We start from the raw sequence: 22745 nt of genomic DNA, 5'->3' as shown, positions 1-22745 counted from the left end.
GGACTTAACTCCTCTCTGTGCAACTGGATTGTGGACTTCCTCACTAACCGTAGACAGAGTGTCAGAGTGGGTAAGAACACCTCTTCCACCCTTGTGGTCAACACCGGTGCCCCTCAGGGGTGTGTTCTGAGCCCTCTGCTATACACTCTCTTCACCCATGACTGTATTTCCTCCTGCGCGTCCAATCTCATTGTTAAGTTTGCAGATGACACTACAGTGCTCGGACTTATATCCAACAATGATGAGACAAACTATAGGACAGAGGTGCAACAACTAGAGTCATGGTGCCACGACAATAACTTGGTCTTAAACACCAAAAAGACCAAGGAGATCATTGTAGATTTCCGGAAGAGGGGTCATAACAACCATCTGCCTCTCTTCATTGGCAGTGAGGCGGTGGAGAGGGTGAGCAGTTTTAAATTCTTGGGGGTAACTGTGACCGAGGACCTGTCCTGGGGCAACCATATCACCTCAGTTGTACGGAAGGCCCAACAGCGCCTCTACTACCTGAGGAGACTGCGGAGCGCACACATTCCCAGATCTCTGATGTTGAACTTCTACAACTGTGCCATCAGCAGCGTTCTGACGTATGGATTTCTAGTGTGGTTCCCCAGCTGCACCAAGGCCGATCAGCAAGCACTCCAGCGGGTGGTGAAAGAAGCTGGCAGAATTATTGGAACAAGTCTGCCAGAGATCAGTAATATCTTCCCCACTCGCTGTCTGAGGAGGGTGCACAGTATCCTGCGGGACCAACATCACCCTGCGCGCCACCTTTTCCATCTGCTGCCCTCAGGGAGAAGGTACAGGTCTATACAGGCCAGAACATCCAGACTGGCCAACAGCCTGTATCCACAGGCTGTGAGGCTCCTGAACTCTCTGCCCCCCTCTCACGGACAATAACCATATCCAACTTCTTAATAGCAATGAACTGGTCTGCATTGGTGCATCATATCTTTATTCTCTTCCCCCTCCTGCCCCCCCCCCCCTCTTTCTTAAATAGATAACTATCATATCTGATATCATATCTCACAGTACAATAATATTGAATGGGTTGCATTGTTGTATTTTGTCATGTTTCTCAGGTCTTTGTCTGAATTTCTACGAACATTATTGCTAAGGATTGTCTTATTGCATTGGAGTCACACTGGGTTAAATATGTACACTTGGGTTTTAAGGGGTATTTATTATTTTCTTCTTTTTTTGGGTTGTATGGAAGCCCCAAACGCAATTTCATTGTTCTTGACAATGACAATAAATAAATAAATACTAAATACTAAATACTAAATGTCTCCACACGTCAGCATGTGAACTTTACTCTGACTCAGTCTGAGCAGTCAGACGGCATATTTTTAAAGTTAACACATCAGCACACACAGAGCTGAGCCCCTCCCACCTGTGCTGAGTTTCAGGTGGAGTCCCGCCTCCTTCCAGGAAGCAGCTCACCTGTGTGTCCGTGTTTAGTGTCCAGGTGTGGAGTGGAGCTTGTTGTTGGTGTGTGAAGAAACTGTAAGTTTGCTTTGTTTCCTCCTTTAACAGTTTGTCTTTAGGAACTTTACTGTTTGTTCAGCTCGTGTTTGATTTCTTCACACAACAAACTGTGTGTGTTTGTATTTCCGGTCTCTCCATTAAAGTCAGTGTGTAATGTTTCCTGGCTAACATCAGCTGTGTGCAGCTTAGTTCAGCACAAATCTGCCGCTCCATAGTTCACGGTAACGGACTCACAGCTGGACCAACGAGGCCGAGTGTGTCCGCCACTCTGAGCTACGTTCGTGTTTGTGTACTTGTAGTTTGTACTTTGAGTTCACTCAGAGCCCACAGAGGACGCAGCGTACGTGATGACGTCACAGCCCTTTACCTCCTTTACTGTCACTGTGATTAATATTTACACACGAGACACCTGCAGAGCTCTGACGCTAAGCTAGCACACAGCATGCTAACACTAAGCTAAAGCTAGGCTAGCCAAGAACCCAGAGTGATGTTAAAGCTGAGTAAACACTGACCCCAGACCAGCACCGTGATAAAGTGAGCTGCTGCTGCTGAACTTGAACAGGTAACAAAGTGATGAGCAGTCAGGCTGCAGGTTTCTACCTGTTCATGTTTCTACAGTAGAATCACTTTGAAGTGTCTTTGTGCTGTTTCATCTTTGATTTGTGTTCATAAACACTCAGAGAAACATCACGTGACCTCATCAGGATCTGTGTTGGTGTGTGGGGCTGTACCTCAGCTTTATGTTGTTACATGCTCATTTGTTCATTTCACACAGTAACATCAAAGTAATGTTATGAGGAGTAATGAAGTAACGTACTCCATTACTTTTAATCAAAGTGTTCTGTGTAATATGTGTAATAATGACTGTTTTGAGTAATGACCAACACTGATCACAACAAAGAGGAAATGCCTCCAACATGCACAAACATTTGAGCCACAACATGCAGTTAATGTGCACAAATGTCTTTGATATGCTGCTCAGTGATGGTGGTGACTGTCAGAGCAGAGCTACTGAGAATCAATAAGTAATATCAATGATGGGATCAGAATCACTAAATTCTTCTCATCCCTGTCAGTATCATACATGTGCTGTATAATGTGATAAATGTAGAGGTGCTGGCTGTTCTCTCACTCTGCTGTTTAGCTGTAAAGGACGCCTCCCTGCCTTTGTCTCATTCATGACCTTTAATAGTCTCTTCTAACATGCAGAGATCTGTATGATCTGTTTCATAGAGTCTAACCAGCCTGTACAGGTAACAACAACAGTCACTGCATCACTGACACACAAACGTCATCTCTGTCAATAACAACATTCATACATGGAATAAAAACACATCAGTGGATCATTGCTGGAGCTGATGTTTGTGCTCCTGGTGCAAAGGCTCTCAGTTTCCTCCTTGAAATAACATCAGTGGTGGGTCAGCGACATGCTTTCTTTCCCTCTCAGGTTTAAATATCTGGGACTCTCCACCGTTTGGTTTTAGAGCTGAAGAAGCTTCTCAGATGAAACGTCTTCCAGAAACTTAAAGACGTCTCTTTTCTCTCCAAGCTCCTTAGATCACATGACCTGGATGACTGAACCTACAGACACATTGACCTGGTTTCATGGTCACATGACAGGTCAGAGGTCAGCGACTGTAACTCAGTTCCTCCTGTTAATGTGAACTCACTGAGTGTTTGTGGTTTACCTCTCAGACTGACTGAAGACGATGATGGAGGAAGAGGAGGACAGAGCAGAGTCTGCAGGGTCCAGCTGTCCGTCTGTGAGGAGTGACGGGTCCAAAGATTATAATCCAGAGTTCAGTGGTGAACCTGGAGCAACGAGGTCAGAGAGCTGAACTCACTGAGTAACAGAAATAATTCTGCACTGACATTATAATCAGTGTTGACTCTGGTTGATTGTCTGACTGTGTTTGTGAGCTGAGAGGAAATGAAAATGAGTTTGTAACAAAAATCAGTTTTGTCCAGTTTTCCTGTAAAAAGCTGAACTCTAATCTAAGAGGATGTTACTGACAGGAAACAGCTGCATTATCTGCAGTCTGTGTGATCACAGCTGCTTCAATCATGTTTGTGTCTGCAGAGGTCAGAGGTCACAGTCTGCAGGGTCCAGCTGTCCGTCTGTGAGGAGTGACCGGTCCAAAGGTCGAAATCCACACTTCAGTGGTGAACCTGGAGCAACGAGGTCAGAGAGCTGTGATGACTCCTTTACATGTTTGTGTTTCCTGGATAAATATGACCTGAAACATCCTCAGATTGTTACAAAGATTCATTAAAAAGAAAACAATGAAAGAGAAAAGATCCAAATGTTCGACTTGGTCATTTGCTGTTTGAGGACAGTGATGCTCATATCTGTGGGGAAAGTGTGACCTGAGTGGGTTCATGTTTGTCTTTAAAGAACAGAGCTGCTCTGATTCTCTTTGTGTCTGATCTGTTAAACAGTCTGAGAGGTCACACAGAGACCCAGCAGCTAAAGCCTGGATCATACTGGCTGCTGTTACTCCATCAGGACAACACTGAACCACAGTGGTGTGGATGTAGTGGATAAATCCCACCATACTGATGCTCAGAGTTAACCACAGGGAACAAAACCAGATGTTACCTTCAGATTGTGACCTTTGGAGTGGACGATGCAGATTTCAATAGAGAATAAATGTTGTTGTTTTTCAGCTGTGAAGAAAGAATCTAATTTTCTGAACTTAAGAATTTATGATGCTGGAAACAACATGGAGACTATAACACAACATTTCCACTGTGTTCATAGAATGAATGTAAAACTGTCAGACATTCATTAAATATGCAAAATGTCTACAGAAGCATCAGAGGGTCAGACGTGAAGCACTCAGTGATTTTGATCAAATGACTCATCAGTTATTGATCTGTACTACACTGATCTACCACGTTAGTAAAGCTGGTGTTCTGGTGGTGGAGGGAGACTCGGATCATGTTCTGGTTTTGGAGCAGTGATCTGCTGATGGTTCAGTTTGATGAGCTTCTTCAAAATCATCCCTGACATCACCACTGAAAGGACGTCCATGAAAACAGACTGAAAATTACTGATATGTTCACAATCTGAGAGCTTAAAACTTGACAGACTTGATTCAGATGAAGTTATTTGAGCAGAAACTCCTGGATCTTTATCCTGTGTTGATCTAATCCTTCATGGTTCCTCCACAGAGTGGAGCAGCAGAGCTCAGAGGTTCCCAGTGGTCAGTCTGCCCAGCAGCATCAAACACAGCTGGACTCCATATTTATGGTCTGTACATGTACAACAACTACTGTTACATCTGTTCTGTTCACAGTCATCTCCATGCTGCTCTTTGTAGACCAGTGGATCGTCAGTGTGTCCAACATGGATCTGATGTTTGGCTCCATGATTTCAGTCTGATTGGCTCATTCATAAATATTCTGTTCCAGCTGCTGGAGGACAACATCATCACTTTTGTGAAGAACGAGCTGAAGAAGATCCAGAAGGTTCTGAGTCCAGATTACCCAGAATGCTTAGAGAGTCAGAGGAGCAGCAGCAGAGAGGCGTTTGTGAAGATCACAGTGGACTTCCTGAGGAGAATGAAGCAGGAGGAGCTGGCTGACCGTCTGCAGAGCAGTAAGAGGATTTATCTAAAGATTTAAGCTGCTGGATAAATGAGACATTTTCCAGAGATGGAAGATGGAGCAACATGTTTTAAAGATTAGTTCTTTTTGGAATTGAGTGTTTATTTTTCTTCTCATTCAGAACTTCAAGCTGCAGTTTGTCATCGTAACCTTAAATCCACCCTGAAGAAGAAGTTCCAGTGTGTGTTTGAGGGCATCGCTAAAGCAGGAAACCCAACCCTCCTGAATCAGATCTACACAGAGCTCTACATCACAGAGGGAGGGACTGCAGAGGTCAATGATGAACATGAGGTCAGACAGATTGAAACAGCATCCAGGAAACCAGACAGACCAGAAACAACCATCAGACAAGAAGACATCTTTAAAGCCTCACCTGGAAGAGATGAACCAATCAGAACAGTGCTGACAAAGGGAGTGGCTGGCATTGGGAAAACAGTCTTAACACAGAAATACAGCCTGGACTGGGCTGAAGACAAAGCCAACCAGGACATCCAGTTCATATTTCCATTCACTTTCAGAGAGCTGAATGTGCTGAAAGAGGAAAAGTTCAGCTTGGTGGGACTTGTTCATCACTTCTTTACTGAAACCAAAGAAGCAGGAATCTGCAGCTTTGAAGACTTCCAGGTTGTGTTCATCTTTGATGGTCTGGATGAGTGTCGACTTCCTCTGGACTTCCACAAAACTACAATCCTAACTGACCCTAGAAAGTCCACCTCAGTGGATGTGCTGCTGATAAACCTCATCAGGGGGAAACTGCTTCCCTCTGCTTGCCTCTGGATAACCACACGACCTGCAGCAGCCAATCAGATCCCTCCTGACTGTGTTGGCATGGTGACAGAGGTCAGAGGGTTCACTGACCCACAGAAGGAGGAGTACTTCAGGAAGAGATTCAGAGATGAGGAGCAGGCCAGCAGGATCATCTCCCACATCAAGAAAGCTCGAAGCCTCCACATCATGTGCCACATCCCAGTCTTCTGCTGGATCACTGCTACAGTTCTGGAGGATGTGCTGGAAACCAGAGAGGGAGGACAGCTGCCCAAGACCCTGACTGAGATGTACATCCACTTCCTGGTGGTTCAGGCCAAAGTGAAGAAGGTCAAGTATGATGGAGGAGCTGAGACAGATCCACACTGGAGTCCAGAGAGCAGGAAGATGATGGAGTCTCTGGGAAAACTGGCTTTTGATCAGCTGCAGAAAGGAAACCTGATCTTCTATGAATCAGACCTGACAGAGTGTGGCATCGATATCAGAGCAGCCTCAGTGTACTCAGGAGTGTTCACACAGATCTTTAAAGAGGAGAGCGGACTGTACCAGGACAAGGTGTTCTGCTTCATCCATCTGAGTGTTCAGGAGTTTCTGGCTGCTCTTCATGTCCATCTGACCTTCATCAACTCTGGACTCAATCTGATGGAACAACAACAAACTACGTCCAAGAAATCTAAACTATTTAACAAACCAAACCTACAATCTCTCCACCAGAGTGCTGTGAACAAGGCCTTACAGAGTCCAAATGGACACCTGGACTTGTTCCTCCGCTTCCTCCTGGGTCTTTCACTGCAGACCAATCAGACTCTCCTACGAGGTCTGCTGACACAGACAGGAAGTAGCTCACAGACCAATCAGGAAACAGTCCAGTACATCAAGGAGAAGCTCAGTGAGAATCTGTCTGCAGAGAAAAGCATCAATCTGATCCACTGTCTGAATGAACTGAATGATCGTTCTCTAGTGGAGGAGATCCAACAGTCCCTGAGATCAGGAAGTCTTTCCACAGGTGAACTGTCTCCTGCTCAGTGGTCAGCTCTGGTCTTCATCTTACTGTCATCAGAAGAAGATCTGGATGTGTTTGACCTGAAGAAATACTCTGCTTCAGAGGAGGCTCTTCTGAGGCTGCTGCCAGTGGTCAAAGCCTCCAACAAGGCTCTGTGAGTAAATCTGTGATCATGTTTATTTTTAAAATGTTGATTAAAAGTGGTCATAGATTTCTTCCATGACAGATCCATGTCCTAAAACCATGAGACAGCGTAGTTGTATAGTATAAAAGAAAAAAGGAGAACTTTTGACCACAATATTGTAACTTGAATGAACTTTTGATACAGCCTTTAAACATAAAATTTATGAACAGAATCGGTGACAAAGGGCAGCCCTGGTGGAGCCCATCACCCACCGGACTTATTACTATCCAACGTATTGCCGGCTATGCCAACCAAGCTCTTGCAATGGTTGTAAAAGGATCGAATGGCCATAAAATGTTTCTCAGTTTTATTATTTTCAGTCACATCTGTTTTTGATTATTAACTGAATATTTTAAAATTCAGGCTTTTTATGTTATACAAAACATCATATTTTCTTATGATGTCTTGTATTGATTCTGAAGGAATAGTTTTCATCAGTATCGCAGATACCAGCCTGAATTTTACTTTGTATTGGATCAGAAAGGAAATCAGTGGCATCACACATCACTTACAGCAACTTCAGTACCTCTTCATTTTAATAAACTGGGGGGAGGTGCACCAAGATTCAGTATGAGATAAAGAATTATTTTTAACTGTAAGGTTGGAGAAATCTGTTGTTGGAAATTGGAAGAACAGGTCATCTTAAAAATCACTGCATTGTAGTTTTATTCAGGCCCCTTCAATCTGTGATTGCTGTTGCTTTGCATTGTAAATGCTACTATTACAAAAGTCACAAATATTAGTGTATGTGTGTGTTGTTGGGTAATAAACCAAAAGAACAGAATCTACCAGCACCTCACTGATTTCTGCTTAAAAACAATAAAAAAGCAATAAAGCTCTGATTTGTTTGGTTGATCTTGTCTCCCTTCCACCTTGATTTCAGACTGAGTGGCTGTAACCTGTCAGACAGAAGCTGTGAAGCTCTGTCCTCAGTCCTGAGCTCCCAGTCCTCCCGTCTGACAGAGCTGGACCTGGGTAACAACAACCTGCAGGATTCAGGAGTGAAGCTTCTGTCTGCTGGGATGAAGAGTCAATACTGCAAACTGGAAACGCTGAGGTCAGATCAAGCAATATCGATTTTTTTTTCATCAATTAACATCATTTAATCAATTTCATTTGGAAAAAATTAACAGTGTTTATGTTTTGTTTTTTTAATGAATCCATCCAAATCACACTAAACTGCCACATTTGTCTTTTGTAACATGAGGCAATAAGGATTCCAGCATGTCCTGAAACAGTGTTGAAATATTGTAAATGTAGTAGCTCCTCATGGCACCATGAATATACTTTAACACAAGTGTTTCATGTCTTCTTGTCATCCTTTCTTCAGACTGAGTGGCTGTAACCTGTCAGACAGAAGCTGTGAAGCTCTGTCCTCAGTCCTGAGCTCCCAGTCCTCCCGTCTGACAGAGCTGGATCTGGGTAACAACAACCTGCAGGATTCAGGACTGAAGCTTCTATTTTCTGCAGTGGAGAGTCCAAAGTGTACAATTCTCAGGTCAGGATTCAGTCTTTTCTGATGATGATTTAAAACCTGAGTCAGGTCGATAAATGGCTTACTCATTTACAACAGACATGATTTGTCAAATCACCTTATATCTAACCCAAAGGTCCTGTGTTTTACTACTTTGATTTTTTAGTAAAACACAGGACCTCTTAATATTTATCTAAGAGACCATATATAATTTTTTTCCCTGGATCATGTGTGTACCCTCCTGGTTGGAGCTCCAGCAGCCTGTATCAGTGAATGGGACTTTAAATGAAATTGCTGCCCCTGTCAGGAAGAGGTCTGAGTGACACACAAAACAGAAAATATGAGCACTGCATGTGTCTGAGGCTACTCAGATACAGACCTGAATGAGACACTAACTTTGTCTCTGAGAGATAACTTTTATTATTAAATACACTTCATTTCTCATCTGTGTAGAGAATGTAGAGTTTGACATGCTAATATTACAAAATGAAAAATCACACTGAGTCACAAAGAAATTGTTTTGGAGTATTTATGGTTCAGCTGATGAAATTGTTCAAACAAACCAGTAATTTACACCGAAACAGCACAAGTGAAACTTTTTCGAGGGACTTACACTAAGCTTGTCCTGGTACACCTGTAGAGCCCAGCTTCTATGGACCATGAGCTTAAGTTCTGTGCTGCTCTGATTTATTGCCTGTGCTGTCTTTCAGTTCAGCTTTGTCGAGTCTCTGGTAGGATTTCTTTTACATGACCTGTGTAAAAACAAAACAGGAAACACATTAAGCTGAAGTAAGATGCACAATTTGAAAAATGGGGCACAAAAAATGTTGCTGCTTTCTGGAAAGTGCGTCTAAGAAGACCCAATGGAGAAAGTGAAGAGAAAAATCAAAGATTAAGAAGAAGAAAATGGCAGAGGCAGTTTCTCTTGGACTGCCTGCAGATGGGGTGAGACTCTAGAAACAGGGATGATTGAAGAAAATGCAAAGAGGCCATAGGATAAACCAGGAGATGAATACTCTGGTGTTCTGGGGATAGTGGGAGTGAGAGGGAGAGATGCCAGTAAATGATTTCAAGGATAAATTTGAGAGAATCAGAGCTAAGAAACCAAAGCAAGTGGGGAACTACAAACATATGGACAGACTCATAATTAGGCCAAAGACACATTAAAGCAATTATTACAGGTTTAGAAACAGGGATGGATATGAAGGAGCTTAGCATGAATTTGCATTGAGGAAAGAATAGCAACGAGCATCAGAGGAAACAGTTAGGAAAACTAAAAGGATGTACTGGCAGGAATACTGCAGTACTTTAGGAAGAACTACCGTATTTCCCAGACTACAGAGCGCACCTGAATATTAGCCGCACAAGCTAAAATCAGGGGAAAATCCTGTTTTGTACATACATTAGCAGCACCTGACTAAAAGCCGCAGGTGTTTCAATGTTGACTTATCATATGTAAGAGAATATGCACAAAGCGAATTGTCAGGAAAGTGATGGCTGTTTGGAGACACACCCCTTTTATTAATATTTTGAAAAACAAGTTATGGGTACATATTTGCATAACTTTTTAGGTATATGTACAAGTAGCGGTAATTACAAGTACAAAACATGTACTGTGCTTCATAAATGAGTAACAAATGTAGTACATAACAATAACCTACAGCACACCAGAAAAATAGATTCGGACTACCTTTTAGGCTCAGGTGCAGTGACACGGCTTTAACAAGAAGAAAAGTCAGTCATTCACCACCATCTTCCTGCCCACTAAAACCACCAAAGTCCTCTCCTCCAGTGTCGGAAACAAACAGGCTCAAGGTGGCTTCGTCATCCACTCTCAGCTTCTTTCTTTCGTTGTCACTTTCAAAACCAAAGAAATCCTCGTTGTCAGTGTCAGAGTCGAACACCCTCAGAAGGGCCGTGGCGGTGTCCTCCTCTCCATCATGCAGCATTCAGCCCTTCGAAATCTGTTGGTGATCGTGGATGTTTTCACACTTTTCCACGCTGTCAGAATCCAATGGTGGAGTTGGGCATAACTTGCTTTTTGCAAGTTTATCGCCGCTCATCATCCAGGCCTCCAGCTGAACGGGTAGCGCTACTTTGAAGTTTGTTTTTCGCGCTACCTCGTACTGCACTACGTTGCCTGACGGATGGACATGTGACCAACATACCACTCTTGAACCCCGATCCTTCCGCCAGGCAACGTAGTGCCGTACAACAGCGGAACAAACAAAACAAATCCGCTCATGGACAATCCATAGAAAAGCCGCACCTGACTAAAAGCCGCAGGGCTCAAAGCTTGTGCAAAAAGTAGCGGCTTATAGCCCGACAATTACGGTACACCAGTTCAGAATGTGTGGAGTACAGTTAAGAACATGAATGCAGACAGGAAACAACAGCAGCTGTTGTAAAGTAAATTCAAACTCCTTCATTAAATGCAGCTGGTTGAGTTGAAAACAATGGAGAATGATTGTGTTACGTTGTTTATTCTCTATAGAAATGGAGCAGGAGTGCATGCAGAGCTGGACGTGGGCTGTATATACATGCGTGTATCTGTTTTGTCTGTGAGCAGAGAAAACAAAGCGCTGGAAATGTCATATTGAAATGTTAAATCAGGAAAATCCTGGAGAAGAGGATAGTTCTAATGTTCAGTTTGTAATGTTGAATTCAACACAGCTCTTAAATGCATAAAAATGACTTCACCTGACGTCAGACTGAGCAATCGGATTAGCTACTGATATTGATTTAACCCGTTTAGACCTACCATAGAACCAAGTCCGCCAGAGCTTATTTTTACATGCTGTAGAGCCATTTTTGGGAGCATTTCAAGTTGCTATACATCAATACAACCATTACAGCCTAAATTTTAATAATATGTATGTATTAAGTGCATAGTAATTACATAAATTGCAAAAAAGTGCAATAAACTACAAAAAAATTGAAAATCGTTTTTGTTTTTTTAACATATATTTCTAGTTAGAGAAATTTAAGAGGCTTATCCCTCAAAACTGTAAATACAAAAAAGTTGCACAAAATAGTTTCCCACCTCAGGAAATTTATTTTGAGTGCCTTCATAGTTTTATTTTTGAAATACACCAATTTTTATACACTGCAGGAAAAACGAAAATAAATATTATACTGCAAATTTGCAAAATAACAGCATATGCATCAAAATAAACTATTTCCAGCAGAGCAATATGAGTCCTAAGCATATGTGGAAGGAAACTGTAACCTAGGACAAGCTGATGGCATAAGATGTAAATACAACTCCTCAGGTTTCATATGCAAAAAAAATTATTGCGCTAGCTCACGTGATTACAGTGCTACCGGGATTTAAAAATAGTTGCGCAAAACGGAGTGTGCCCACTCTGACCAGTTTTAAAGGGTTAAAGCAAGAAAATATGGTATTAGCATTAGATGCCAATTCCTATTAACCTTAAATTAGCATTACCTGCTAATGGCAGTCTACTTAGCATTAACTCCTCACTAATGTAATGCTAATTCACATCAAATTATCTTTAGCTTTAGCATTAGCTGCTAGCTTCAGCCTACCTAGCACTAGCTGCTCACATTGTTAAAAGGGAAGAGAAAACGATATTAGCATTAGCTTGTAATAATTATTCACCCCTAATTAGAATTAGCCACTAATGGCAGCATACTTAGCATTAACTCCTCACATCGTTATAATGCAAATGATGCTAACTTGCATTAAATTAGACTGCTGTTATTAGCTAATGCTATTTAGCAGTAGCTGCTCACATTGCTATAAAGCAAAGGAAAACGATATGAGCATTAGGTTCTAATGCGTATTTGCCTTAAATTAGACGTAGGTGGGCAGCACGGTGGCACGGTGGTTAGCACTGTTGCCGCACAGCAAGAAGGTCCTGAGTTCAATTCCACCATCAGGCCGGGGTCTTTCTGTGTGGAGTTTGCATGTTCTCCCCGTGTTTGCGTGGGTTCCCTCCGGGTACTCCGGCTTCCTCCCACCGTCCAAAGACATGCAGCTTGTGGGGATAGGTTAATTGGAAAATCCAAATTGCCACTAGGTGTGAATGTGCGAGTGAATGTGAGTGTGAATGGTTGTCTGCCCCTGTGTGTTAGCCCTGCGACAGACTGGCGACCTGTCCAGGGTGTACCCCGCCTTTCGCCCTATGACAGCTGGGATAGGCTCCAGTGCCCCCCGCGACCCTGAAAAGGATAAGCGGAAGCGAATGGATGGATGGATGGATAGACGTAGGTGCTAATGGTGGCCTACTTAGCATTAGCAGCTCAGATGTTGTAATGCTAGGGAAAAGAGTGTTAGCATTAGCCGTTCACAATGTTATAAAGTTAAGGGAAATAGTGTTAGCATTAGCTACTCACATTGTTAAAAAGTGTTAGCATTAGTGCATAATGCTAATTCACATCAAATTAGCATTAGTTAATAACGGCAGCCTATTTAGCATTAGCAGATAATGTTGACCTTGGCCCACTGGAAAAGTTCAGAACTAAAGATTTAGGAGTGTTTCTCGATAGCTCTTTCTCGTTTGAGAAACAAATAAATTCTGTTATTAAAACCAGCTGTAAGGTTTATATTGTTGATTGTCATTTATGCTTAGAAATATTTACTCATATATGCTTAGAGTTGTATAATTGATTGCATAATGATAGAGGTTTGATCCTTAGTAGTCTGTAAAGACTCTGTGTGCCTTCCAGAGTGCTCTGGCATGCACACACCACTTGGGGCCATGAGAGAGGTCGTACCCTCTCTTACTGATTTATGGTGTAGGACAGGGGTCTCAAACTCAATTTAGCTGGGGGCCGCTGCAGGCAGAGTCTGGGTGAGGCTGGGCCGCATTAGGTTTTCCACAGGAAAGGCATGGTTAAAAAATTCCAATCTTCTCAAATCTCTTTTTTATTTTTTAACACAAAATATTAAAAATAAATAAACAAATTAAGAATTAATAAGAAAATCAATCAATCAGTAATACATAAATAAAACAATAATAAGATATTTTTAGTCAGTGAACTTGTGTGTTTTTTTTCAGTCTTCTATATCTGCTGTATTTAGATTGAAATGTCTGTATTAACAGTTCTATAACCTTCTTCTGAACATGAATGGAACACTGTAGAAAATGAACTGTTCTTCTGAACATGGCTTCTCTTGCCTACTCCTTGCTGCTAGAGACCTGGCAGCGTTTCCTCTCGCATAGCTGAGCCAGATTTGGCCTGAGGGAGGAAGCAGTTGCGACCCTCAGTATGTCTTGAAGATGATCATCCGTAAGTCTGGACCTGTACTTGGACTTATTGAAGTTCAAAGTGGAGAAGAGCTTTTGGCACAAGTATGTGCTACCAAAAAGGCACATGGTCCGCTTGAACATTCGGGAAAGCCGAGGGAAACTAGGGCTCAATTCTCTCAAAAATTGTCCAAGCTTGTCTGCTTTTCCACTCACCTCCCTGAACTTTGCTTTGAGTTCAGAGTTGCACTGCAGCTCAATGAGCTCCATTTGAAGCACAGAAGGGGCATCTTGCACATCAAAGGAGAAGGGGTCCGCAAAAATGTGAAAGGTGGCTCTGTGTGTCTTGAAGTCAGCAAATCTGTGATCAAATTCCTCCTGTAGCCTCAAAATGACATCAACATACTCGTCAGCACTGAATGGTGTGCCTGCATCCACGAGAGCCTTGCATGCTGGGAAATGGCAAAGGTTTGTCTGAGAGAGCTGAGCTTTCCAGAGCGCCAGTTTTGTGGAGAATGCTCTCACGTTGTCATAGGCAGCACTGACAAGTTGCCCCTGGCCTTGTAACGTCTTGTTCAGTACATTAAGCTCATGTGTCATATCAACAAGAAAAGCTGAGTCCATGAGCCATTTGGGATCAGTTAGCACAGGAACACTAACTCCATCCTTCTCCATGAAGGCTTCACTTCTGCTCTCAACTCAAAAAGTCTCTTTAATACATTTCCCCTGCTGAGCCAACGTACCTCAGTGAAGTCGAGCACATCCCCATATTCTGACTCCATTTCCTCTAGAAAAGCACAGAACCTTCGGTGCTTTAAGCCCCTGGATCTGATTTGGTTGATGCATTTCACAACAATAGACATCACATTGTCAAACTTCAGGCATTTGCTGCAAAGGACCTGCTGATGGATGATGCAGTGCAGAGCAATGGCCTCCTCCACGCCTTCCTCTTCCAGTTTGTTTTGTGCCACCAGTCCATGTTTCCTCCCTGTCATTGATGGCGCTCCATCTGTTGTTATTCCAACAAACCTCTTCCATGGCAAACCAACATTCTCAATGGCATCACACAGCTTGTAAATATCTGCTGAGCGGTGGTCTGGCCATGCATTGGAATTACTGTGAGCAGCTCCTCCATCACTTCAAAACTGTCATCAACACCACGGACATACATTGGGAGCTGGGCAGTGTCGGTGATGTCTGTGGTCTCATCAAGAGCGACTGAGTATACACTGAAACATTTGGCTTTCTCACACAGTTGGTCATAAATGTCACTTGACAGGTCAGAAATGCGATCTGCTGCGGTGTTGGCAGAAAGGCTGATGTTGCTAAACTGACCTTTCTTTCCCGGACAGACTATATTTGCAGCCTGCAATATGCACTTTTAGACAAATGCACCTTCTGTGAATGGCTTCCCTGCTTTAGCAATCATCTCACTAACCACGTGGCTCCGACTGCTGCATTATTCTCTTTGGTTGCTTTCTTGGAGAAATCTTGCTGCCTCAGTAGATCTGTTTTAAGACTGGCAACCCGGTTCGCTCTCTCGTCTCCCTGGTATTTTGCATCCAGCTCAGCATGTCTAGTTGTGTAATGACGTTTCAAATTGTATTCCTTGTGCAGCGCAACTTTCTCTGTGCAAATAAGACAGGTCGGGGTGCCCCTGTGCTCAACAAAGAAATATTGCATTGCCCACTTTTCCTGAAATTGTCGGTGCTCATCACCAACCTTTCTCTTCACCGCAGGCTTTGAAAAAGACATGTTTGGGGCTATGTGACATTTATAATTCTACTTGGTGTCACTGTCGCATTGAAGTTTCAATCAAGCGTTTAGCCGACGGACGGGGAACGTCTCAACGCGTAGAGAACGTCATTTCTGCTTCTTTTTCTTGCAACCGTAGCACGGCGATCGGCAGATAAAAAGCCGGTAGCAGTCTCCTTTGTTTTTACGCTCGATGTTCATGTCTTTCATGACGACACGAACACCGTGGCGTTTGCAGATGGTAGAAAGTGCAGGGATAGCGAGCGCAAAAAAGGCGACTGCTCACGGCGCCGGGCTGTTGTTACAGGAGAAAGAAGCGGAAATGACACCGTGACATATAACAAATAACATCAGCTGTTTCTGATGTTAGTTGTTTTGACTGCTTTTACATTATATTGAAATATATGTAATGTTCATGTTTGCTGCAATGCAAACGCAGTGATGCAAATAAAAACATGGAGCCACAAATTACGGTGCGACCCTATAATTAGTCCGGGTTACCGGGGACTGTTGTTGCCGATGAACAGGTGTCGCTATGTGACTGCAGACTAAATTGGGCTGCATTGAGTTCATGACTTTTCTTTTATCCCGCCGCCTACGCATCACTGTGAGAGTTAATATGAGATCTCTCTCTGTGGAAAAATAACTTTAAATCCCACTGACGTGTGTATAAATCTATATACGTATAATGTCCCGCTGGGCAGCAACTTAAAAAAACAACTTTTTTTGAAGTGTTGTGAACGCAGCGCGCTGGGGCGAATGTCGGCGTTTGCCCAATAGAAAGGAGGAAGCCAGCCAGGCACAGGAAAGAAAGAAACACTCCAGGGCAACGCTGCTGGAACTTTGACTCATTGAGAAATGTTTCCCTGCTTGCATCAAGCCCGGCTGGTGTCCCCTGAGATCCATATCCCACCCTGATTGGTGGGTTAATTCAGCTCCGCCCACAACACTGTAAAGTGTCATACATTATCAAACTAACATTACATTTTCATATTAAGGTGGGGCCAAAAACTATCGTCCGGCAGGCCGCAATTGGCCCGCGGGCCGCGAGTTTGAGACCCCTGGTGTAGGAGGACACCTACTCTGTGTCTGGTTAAGTATAAGAGCCCTTTGTTAGGGGGACCGCTGGACTCTTAGCACCAGCTTTGGGGTCACAGGGTCACATCTGGAACACACACACACACACACACAGACACACAGACACACACAGACACACAGACACACACATACACAGACACACACACACACACAGACACACACACACACACACTATGCACAGACTGGTACTCTTTGTTCATACCTGTGTAAGACGTCATAATGAACTTGTGCATATTCATGTAAGCTCAATAAAGAGCAGTGTTACGAGGGAGCAGACGAGAGCGACTGAGGTCAAGTGAAGGAACGGCGCTGTCACAGTTCTCTCCCTCATCAATTGTCTGGTTCCAGCGGTGGGTCTGTGCTAGACGACCCATCACCAGCTTTTTCCACTGGTTACCAGTACGTGGTAGAATCCACTTCCAGATCTGGTTGTCTTTAAATCTGTGAATGGATTGGCTCCATCTTATCTCTCTTTAACAAAAGAATCCAAGTGGAGCCCTCAGGTCTGCAGATAAGCAGCTTCTGACCAGAACTAGACGTAAAAACAGAGGTGAGCTTTATCGATGGCTGCAGCCAAACTCTGGAACAGTCGCCCTTCACATCAGGTCGTCACCAACACTGGACATTTTTAAAAGCCGGTTGGAAACACATTTGTACTCTGTAGCTTTCAATCCTGACCAGTCTTTATAGTCATTACTGTGTATGTTTCCTATTTTCTCTCTACTCTGTGCAGCACTTTGGCTCAAGCTGTTTTTAAATGTGCTGATAAATAAATGTAGATTTCTTTGAATAAAACAGTGGAGCCGAGCTTTGAGCTCAGTGTGTAACAGTGTGTGTGTGAGAGCCATGTAATGTCCATGTGTGCATGCTGACTGTGCTGCTCTGACCCCCCTCCTCCTTTCAGGGTGGAGCCTGCTGGAGTCCGATGGTTGAGACCAGGTCTGAGGAAGTGTAAGTGTGTTTTTAATGGGATTCATGAAAACAAAGCAGCACACATTCAACCATCTTCATCATGTCAGGAGTCATCATCAAAGTGTCAATCAATGAACAGATGATGGATCAATAACTGCAGCTGGATTGTGTTTGTTCTCTCCATCAGATTCCTGTCAACTCACAATCGACACAAACACAGTGAACACAAACCTCCAACTGTCTGACAACAACAGGAAGGTGACACATGTGGAGGAGGTTCAGTCATATCCTGATCATCCAGACAGATTTGATGTTTATCAGCTGCTGTGTAGAAATGGTCTGACTGGTCGCTGTTACTGGGAGGTCGAGTGGAGAGGAAAGGTTGATATATCAGTGAGTTACAGAAGCATCAGAAGGAAAGGAAACAGAATTGACTGTTGGTTTGGAGACAATGATCAGTCCTGGAGTCTGTGGTGCACTGATGATGGTCCTCGTCATGTCAGGCACAATAACAGAGTAACATCCATCTCCTCCTCCTCCTCCTCCTCCTCCTCTGTCTCTAACAGAGCAGCAGTGTATGTGGACTGTCCTGCTGGCACTCTGTCCTTCTACAGAGTCTCCTCTGACACTCTGATCCACCTCCACACCTTCAACACCACATTCACTCAAACTCTTTATCCTGGGTTTTATGTCTCTCGTGGTGACTCAGTGTCCCTGTGCTGATCCAACAGACAGTTTCCATGACTGCAAGTGTTGAGTGGAAAAATGCTACATTGCATTATTGCATCCTCTCACCACAGGAGGCGCTGTTGGCACCACTGATTGCTGATCAGCTGTTCTCTGATGATCTGATTGATACTGTGAATAACGGGACTCACTGAACTCTGTGACACAGTGAAGATTACAGAGTTTAACTTCACCCTTTAAGACTGACCACAGAACCAAGTCCGCCAGAGCTTTTGTTATATTTTTACATGCTGTGGAGCCATTTGTGGGAGCATTTCAAGTTGCTATGCATCAATACAACTGTTATAGCCCTAATTTTAATAATATGTATGCATTAAGTCCATAGTAACTACATAAACTGCAAAAAAAACCTCTGCTCATCCATCTCTGTGTGTATCAGGATACATTTGGTTCATAATACACAGAAAAATCAGAGTTATTACCTGTAATAAATGTGAAAGATTCCTGCAGTGATAACCAGGCAGGACTGAAACACATCCAAGCTGTCACCACGGTAACAGCACCGCCCATCCACAGGTGAGGGGAGGAGCAAAAAGAGGGACTTTGACCATTTTATACTAAAAACACTCAACTAATGTTTCTAATATGAAACAAATAAGCCCACATTAATGTGAGCGTTTATTAAATAATAATAATGATGATTTCCTCCTGATCTCATTTCCACAGCAGAGAAAACTGTGGTGTATATTGAGGTGGAGGGTGTGGTCTGTGGCTCAGGTGTAGAGTGAGGGTGGGGTGCACCACAGCAGCATGCTGGGACTGCTGAGGGTGGAGGAGGGAGTGATGATGACATCAGAGCTGCAGCACAGAGACCAGTGAACACACAGTCTGTTCATCTTTGCATAGATACAATATACAGCACAATATTGAATGACAGACACGCTGTGGGAGCTTCCACAGATACACTGACGTCAGCATCCAGAGTCCTCCTGCTGCTCCCCCCTCAGAGCCCCGTGATCAGCACCAACACATTCAGTTAGATGACAGAGTCCAGCTGCAGCTAGAATCAGCTCCCCTCTGTGAACAACAGCACAGCGTCAGTGTTTCACACTCAGTGAAAGGAGGAAACAGCAGAAGAACACCATGTGTGCTACGTTTCCCAGGACACACTACAAACTGCACAAATACAGAGCAGCACGTGGAAGGACCTGGAGCTGCATTTACAGAGCTGCAGACAGCGTGATGTCCTGTATGGACAGGTGGAAGGAACCAAGTCCTCAGCTGGAACACTCGTGTTTGTCCACAGACAGGAAACACAGCAGGAAACTTCCTCACAGAAGTGCAGCTCATGGATAACACACTTCCTGTCAGTCAGAATGAGGCTGCAGCCAAACACAGAAAGGTGTTTTTGTCCAGATGAGCCCAGAGAAGAAACACGAGTGTTCACAGAGAGGTGAAACATGAGGTTGGAGTCCTCGTCAGCATCCAGAAGAGCTGCTGTGAAACCCTGAGTACTCATGACAGACTCTGATGGCACAAACACATCATGATTCAAACAGAAAGACAAACATGGAGCTCCTGATCCTCCTGCATGAGAACAAGCTGACATGAGCGCTGTGTCTGAGAGTGTCTCCCTGTCACAGTGACAATAACACAGCTGCTGCTCACAGTCATTAAACTGACCTGAGGTCAGCTGTGCTCCTTACATATGAACCATGTGACCTCACATCAGTGCTGTGGATGACTGTAGTCATAGAAGAGTAGAGCTGTAGCAGGTGGTGTGAGGAGGAGGTGGTGTATTCTAGTTAACGCAGTACTGAAACACTCCAGCAGAGGGCGCTGTTAAGTCCTTATTGTAACACAGTTACTGTGTGCAGTTAGACTTCATACATAATCTGCACTTATTTCCATCAGACATGCTGTCAGGAAATGATTGGTTTCTATTGATTCTACTTCCTGTTGACTCGTTTGATGACAGTGAAACAATCACAGCTGATTGTGTGATGATGTAAACTGTCACTGTTACATTCAGTGTGTGTGACATAATGTTAGTGCAGGCTGATAACAGCCTGGTTCTGTTAGAAACACATGAACGTGTCCATAGATCAGTGTGTGTTTAACATGAGAGCTTCAGCCCTGCTGATGTGTTAAATAAAGACATGCAGGAAAACTGATGAGACTCTGAAATAACTCTTTATATTTATAATGTAACTCTGCATCAAAAGAACAACAAAGGATCCCAGACAGGTTTCTGTGAACAAAGACCATTCTGATGTTTCTGTGTTTCTAACACTTTGACATTATTAGTAAACAGACTGCAGTGAGCAGCATTTATAAAGAGCTTCTATATAAAGATATGACAGCTGTTGGACAAGTTTATCACTCTGTGTTTGGACCTGATCAGTCCAGCTGTTTACTTGAAACATGTTCATTTACCTCTTCTGTTATATTCATGTTCTTGTCTCTGTTGAAAACACATTTTAATGTCCCTCAGATTTTTCTCCCAGATGAATAAATATAAAAATGACACAAACTGACTGCAGCTACTTTTTGTCCTTTCTGTCAAAAACCTTCATGTGACTCATGAGAGACACGTTTCAGCTGTTTGTGACAGATCAGAGGCCAACAAGTCATTTATAACACTTTCCATCATTGTTTAAAGTTCTCAGTGTTTCTGTGTTGCTGCGTATAGGATCTCCCAGCATCATCACTGTGCTGTCCAATCATTGTGTGCGAGGTTACCCTTATAGTGCGATGTGTGTTTGCACAAAGAGAAGCATGTGTGTCAAATATAAATAAGCACAGAACAGAAACAGCTGCTCGTTTCTTCTGTTTAGAGTCAAGTTAGTGTTTTGTGTCTTTGTTTGAGGCCTGATGTCGAGCAGAGGTGTGTGTAACTGCACTGCTCTGTTATATGTGTGAAGTGTGTGCTTCTCTTCAGCATCATCTTTGTCACTGCTGATTCCTTTGTGTCATCATGTGTTGAGAAGAGAGAACAGTTATAACGGAGGAGCAAAAGGAAGCCCTGAAATCTGCATCAACAAGGAAGTGTTGGCTCACCAGTGATCCCAGCAGAGCCACTGGTTTGGCTCCAGTTGTTATAGATTCAATGATGTTGTTCCTACAGAAACATGTCAGCATCTTTATTGAATTTAATATGAAGCAGAAATGGTGTCATTAGGAGAAGAAGAGGAGAACAAGTCCAGCGAGGAGGCAGCAGCTCTTAACCTTTGGTAGAACCTCAAAATCCCATCCTTTCGTGAACCTCGGGACCAAAAATGGTCCCGCCCCAAAAGTGCTCTAAAAATGTTATATATCAATATTTTTTTCTACTTTAAATTAGTCAATCTTTTAAAACTACTTCTGCTTAAAATATCCATGTCAAGTTTTAATTATATTTTCATTGTTTTAACCCTTTAAATCCCAGTTTTATTACATGAGCGCCCTGTTTTTTTAGCCCCAAAAAACAAAAAAACTAAATATTTTCCAAAAAAAACATTTGAAGTAATATTTGATTGTTATTATAATTAGGCCTTTAGATGGACTAAAGATTGGCACCAACAGTCATTTCGATCGCCTTTTGTTTTTTTTGCAGGAACGCATTTCATAAAATGCACACACTATCGGTCCTAATCGATCACGCCCAAAAAGTGCTATAAAAAATTTATATATTAATATTTTATTCCACTTTAAATTAGCCAATCTTTTAGACCTACTTCTCCTTGAAATATTCATGTCAAGTTTTAATTACATTTCGCGGATTTTAACCCTTTATATCCCGGTTTCGTCACATGAGCGCACTGCTTTTTTTGCCCCAAAAAACATAAAACTTGAATATTTTCCAAAAAAAACATTTGAGGTAATATTCAATTGTTATTATAATTAGGCCTTTAGATGGACTAAAGATTGGCACAAACAGTCATTTCGATCGCCTTTTATTTTTTTTTTCAGGACCAGAAAATGGTCTCCAGGCGGCAAATGCTGCTCCTCTAGGCCGAAATAAGTGCATCTTCCCGGGGTAAGTCGCGACGATGACCGGGGCACGATCACCGGGGACTGCTTTTTCCAGCACACACGTCCGATACCACGTGACAACAAATACGTCATTTCCTGTTGACTAAAAAAAAAAAAGCACCCTCTCACGGTCCTAGGGACCGAAAATGGTCCCGCCCGATCAGCGGGCGAAGCCGCTGCTGCACGCCGGGAATCAGGCTTCATTTTCCGCAGGTCTGTCTAAGCAGCCCGCTGTTTTCCAGCAGGGGTCAAATGTGAAGCAAGGGCGCCACTCGGTGGACAAATAAAAAAATTACAACTCTAAGGCCTCCTCCAAAATGAAAATGAAACTTAAAAACATCGACGATCCCTTTGACCGTAATTAATTTGCAGTGAAAAATAGCGTTTATAATGGGTTTCAAGGGGCAGAAATCGGCCACGAGGTTCGATAGTGGATGTATGCCTTTTATTCAGCCATTTAAGCTCATTTAAAAAACTCAGACTGAAATTTTAAAATAAAATGGGAAAAAAATACATGTTTGAAAATTTGGCTATACTCCATTA

The 22745-nt window shown here is 43.0% G+C and overlaps 1 protein-coding gene and 1 long non-coding RNA gene across 2 annotated transcripts in view; both read left to right on the top strand.

The window, feature by feature from the left end:
* Window positions 1-1325: 1325 nt before the first annotated feature.
* The window catches only part of LOC105940620 (NACHT, LRR and PYD domains-containing protein 3), a 65117-nt gene continuing 43697 nt past the window's right edge, over window positions 1326-22745 (top strand). The window contains exons 1-5 of the mRNA XM_076882847.1: window positions 1326-1506; window positions 3184-3313; window positions 3569-3670; window positions 4663-4741; window positions 4903-5089. Coding sequence (XP_076738962.1) covers window positions 3198-3313; window positions 3569-3670; window positions 4663-4741; window positions 4903-5089 — 484 coding nt within the window. The 5' untranslated portion in view covers window positions 1326-1506; window positions 3184-3197. The remainder of the gene's footprint in view (window positions 1507-3183; window positions 3314-3568; window positions 3671-4662; window positions 4742-4902; window positions 5090-22745) is intronic.
* LOC143418290 (uncharacterized) lies at window positions 8451-18805 on the top strand. The gene is made up of 3 exons (XR_013098214.1): window positions 8451-8547; window positions 17494-17540; window positions 17689-18805. It is a non-coding gene; the product is annotated as an uncharacterized LOC143418290 (long non-coding RNA).

This window comes from Maylandia zebra, linkage group LG4 (genome assembly GCF_041146795.1).
Source record: "Maylandia zebra isolate NMK-2024a linkage group LG4, Mzebra_GT3a, whole genome shotgun sequence".
NCBI classification, from domain to species: Eukaryota; Metazoa; Chordata; class Actinopteri; order Cichliformes; family Cichlidae; genus Maylandia; species Maylandia zebra.
This window is presented reverse-complemented; position numbering and strand designations above follow the sequence as displayed.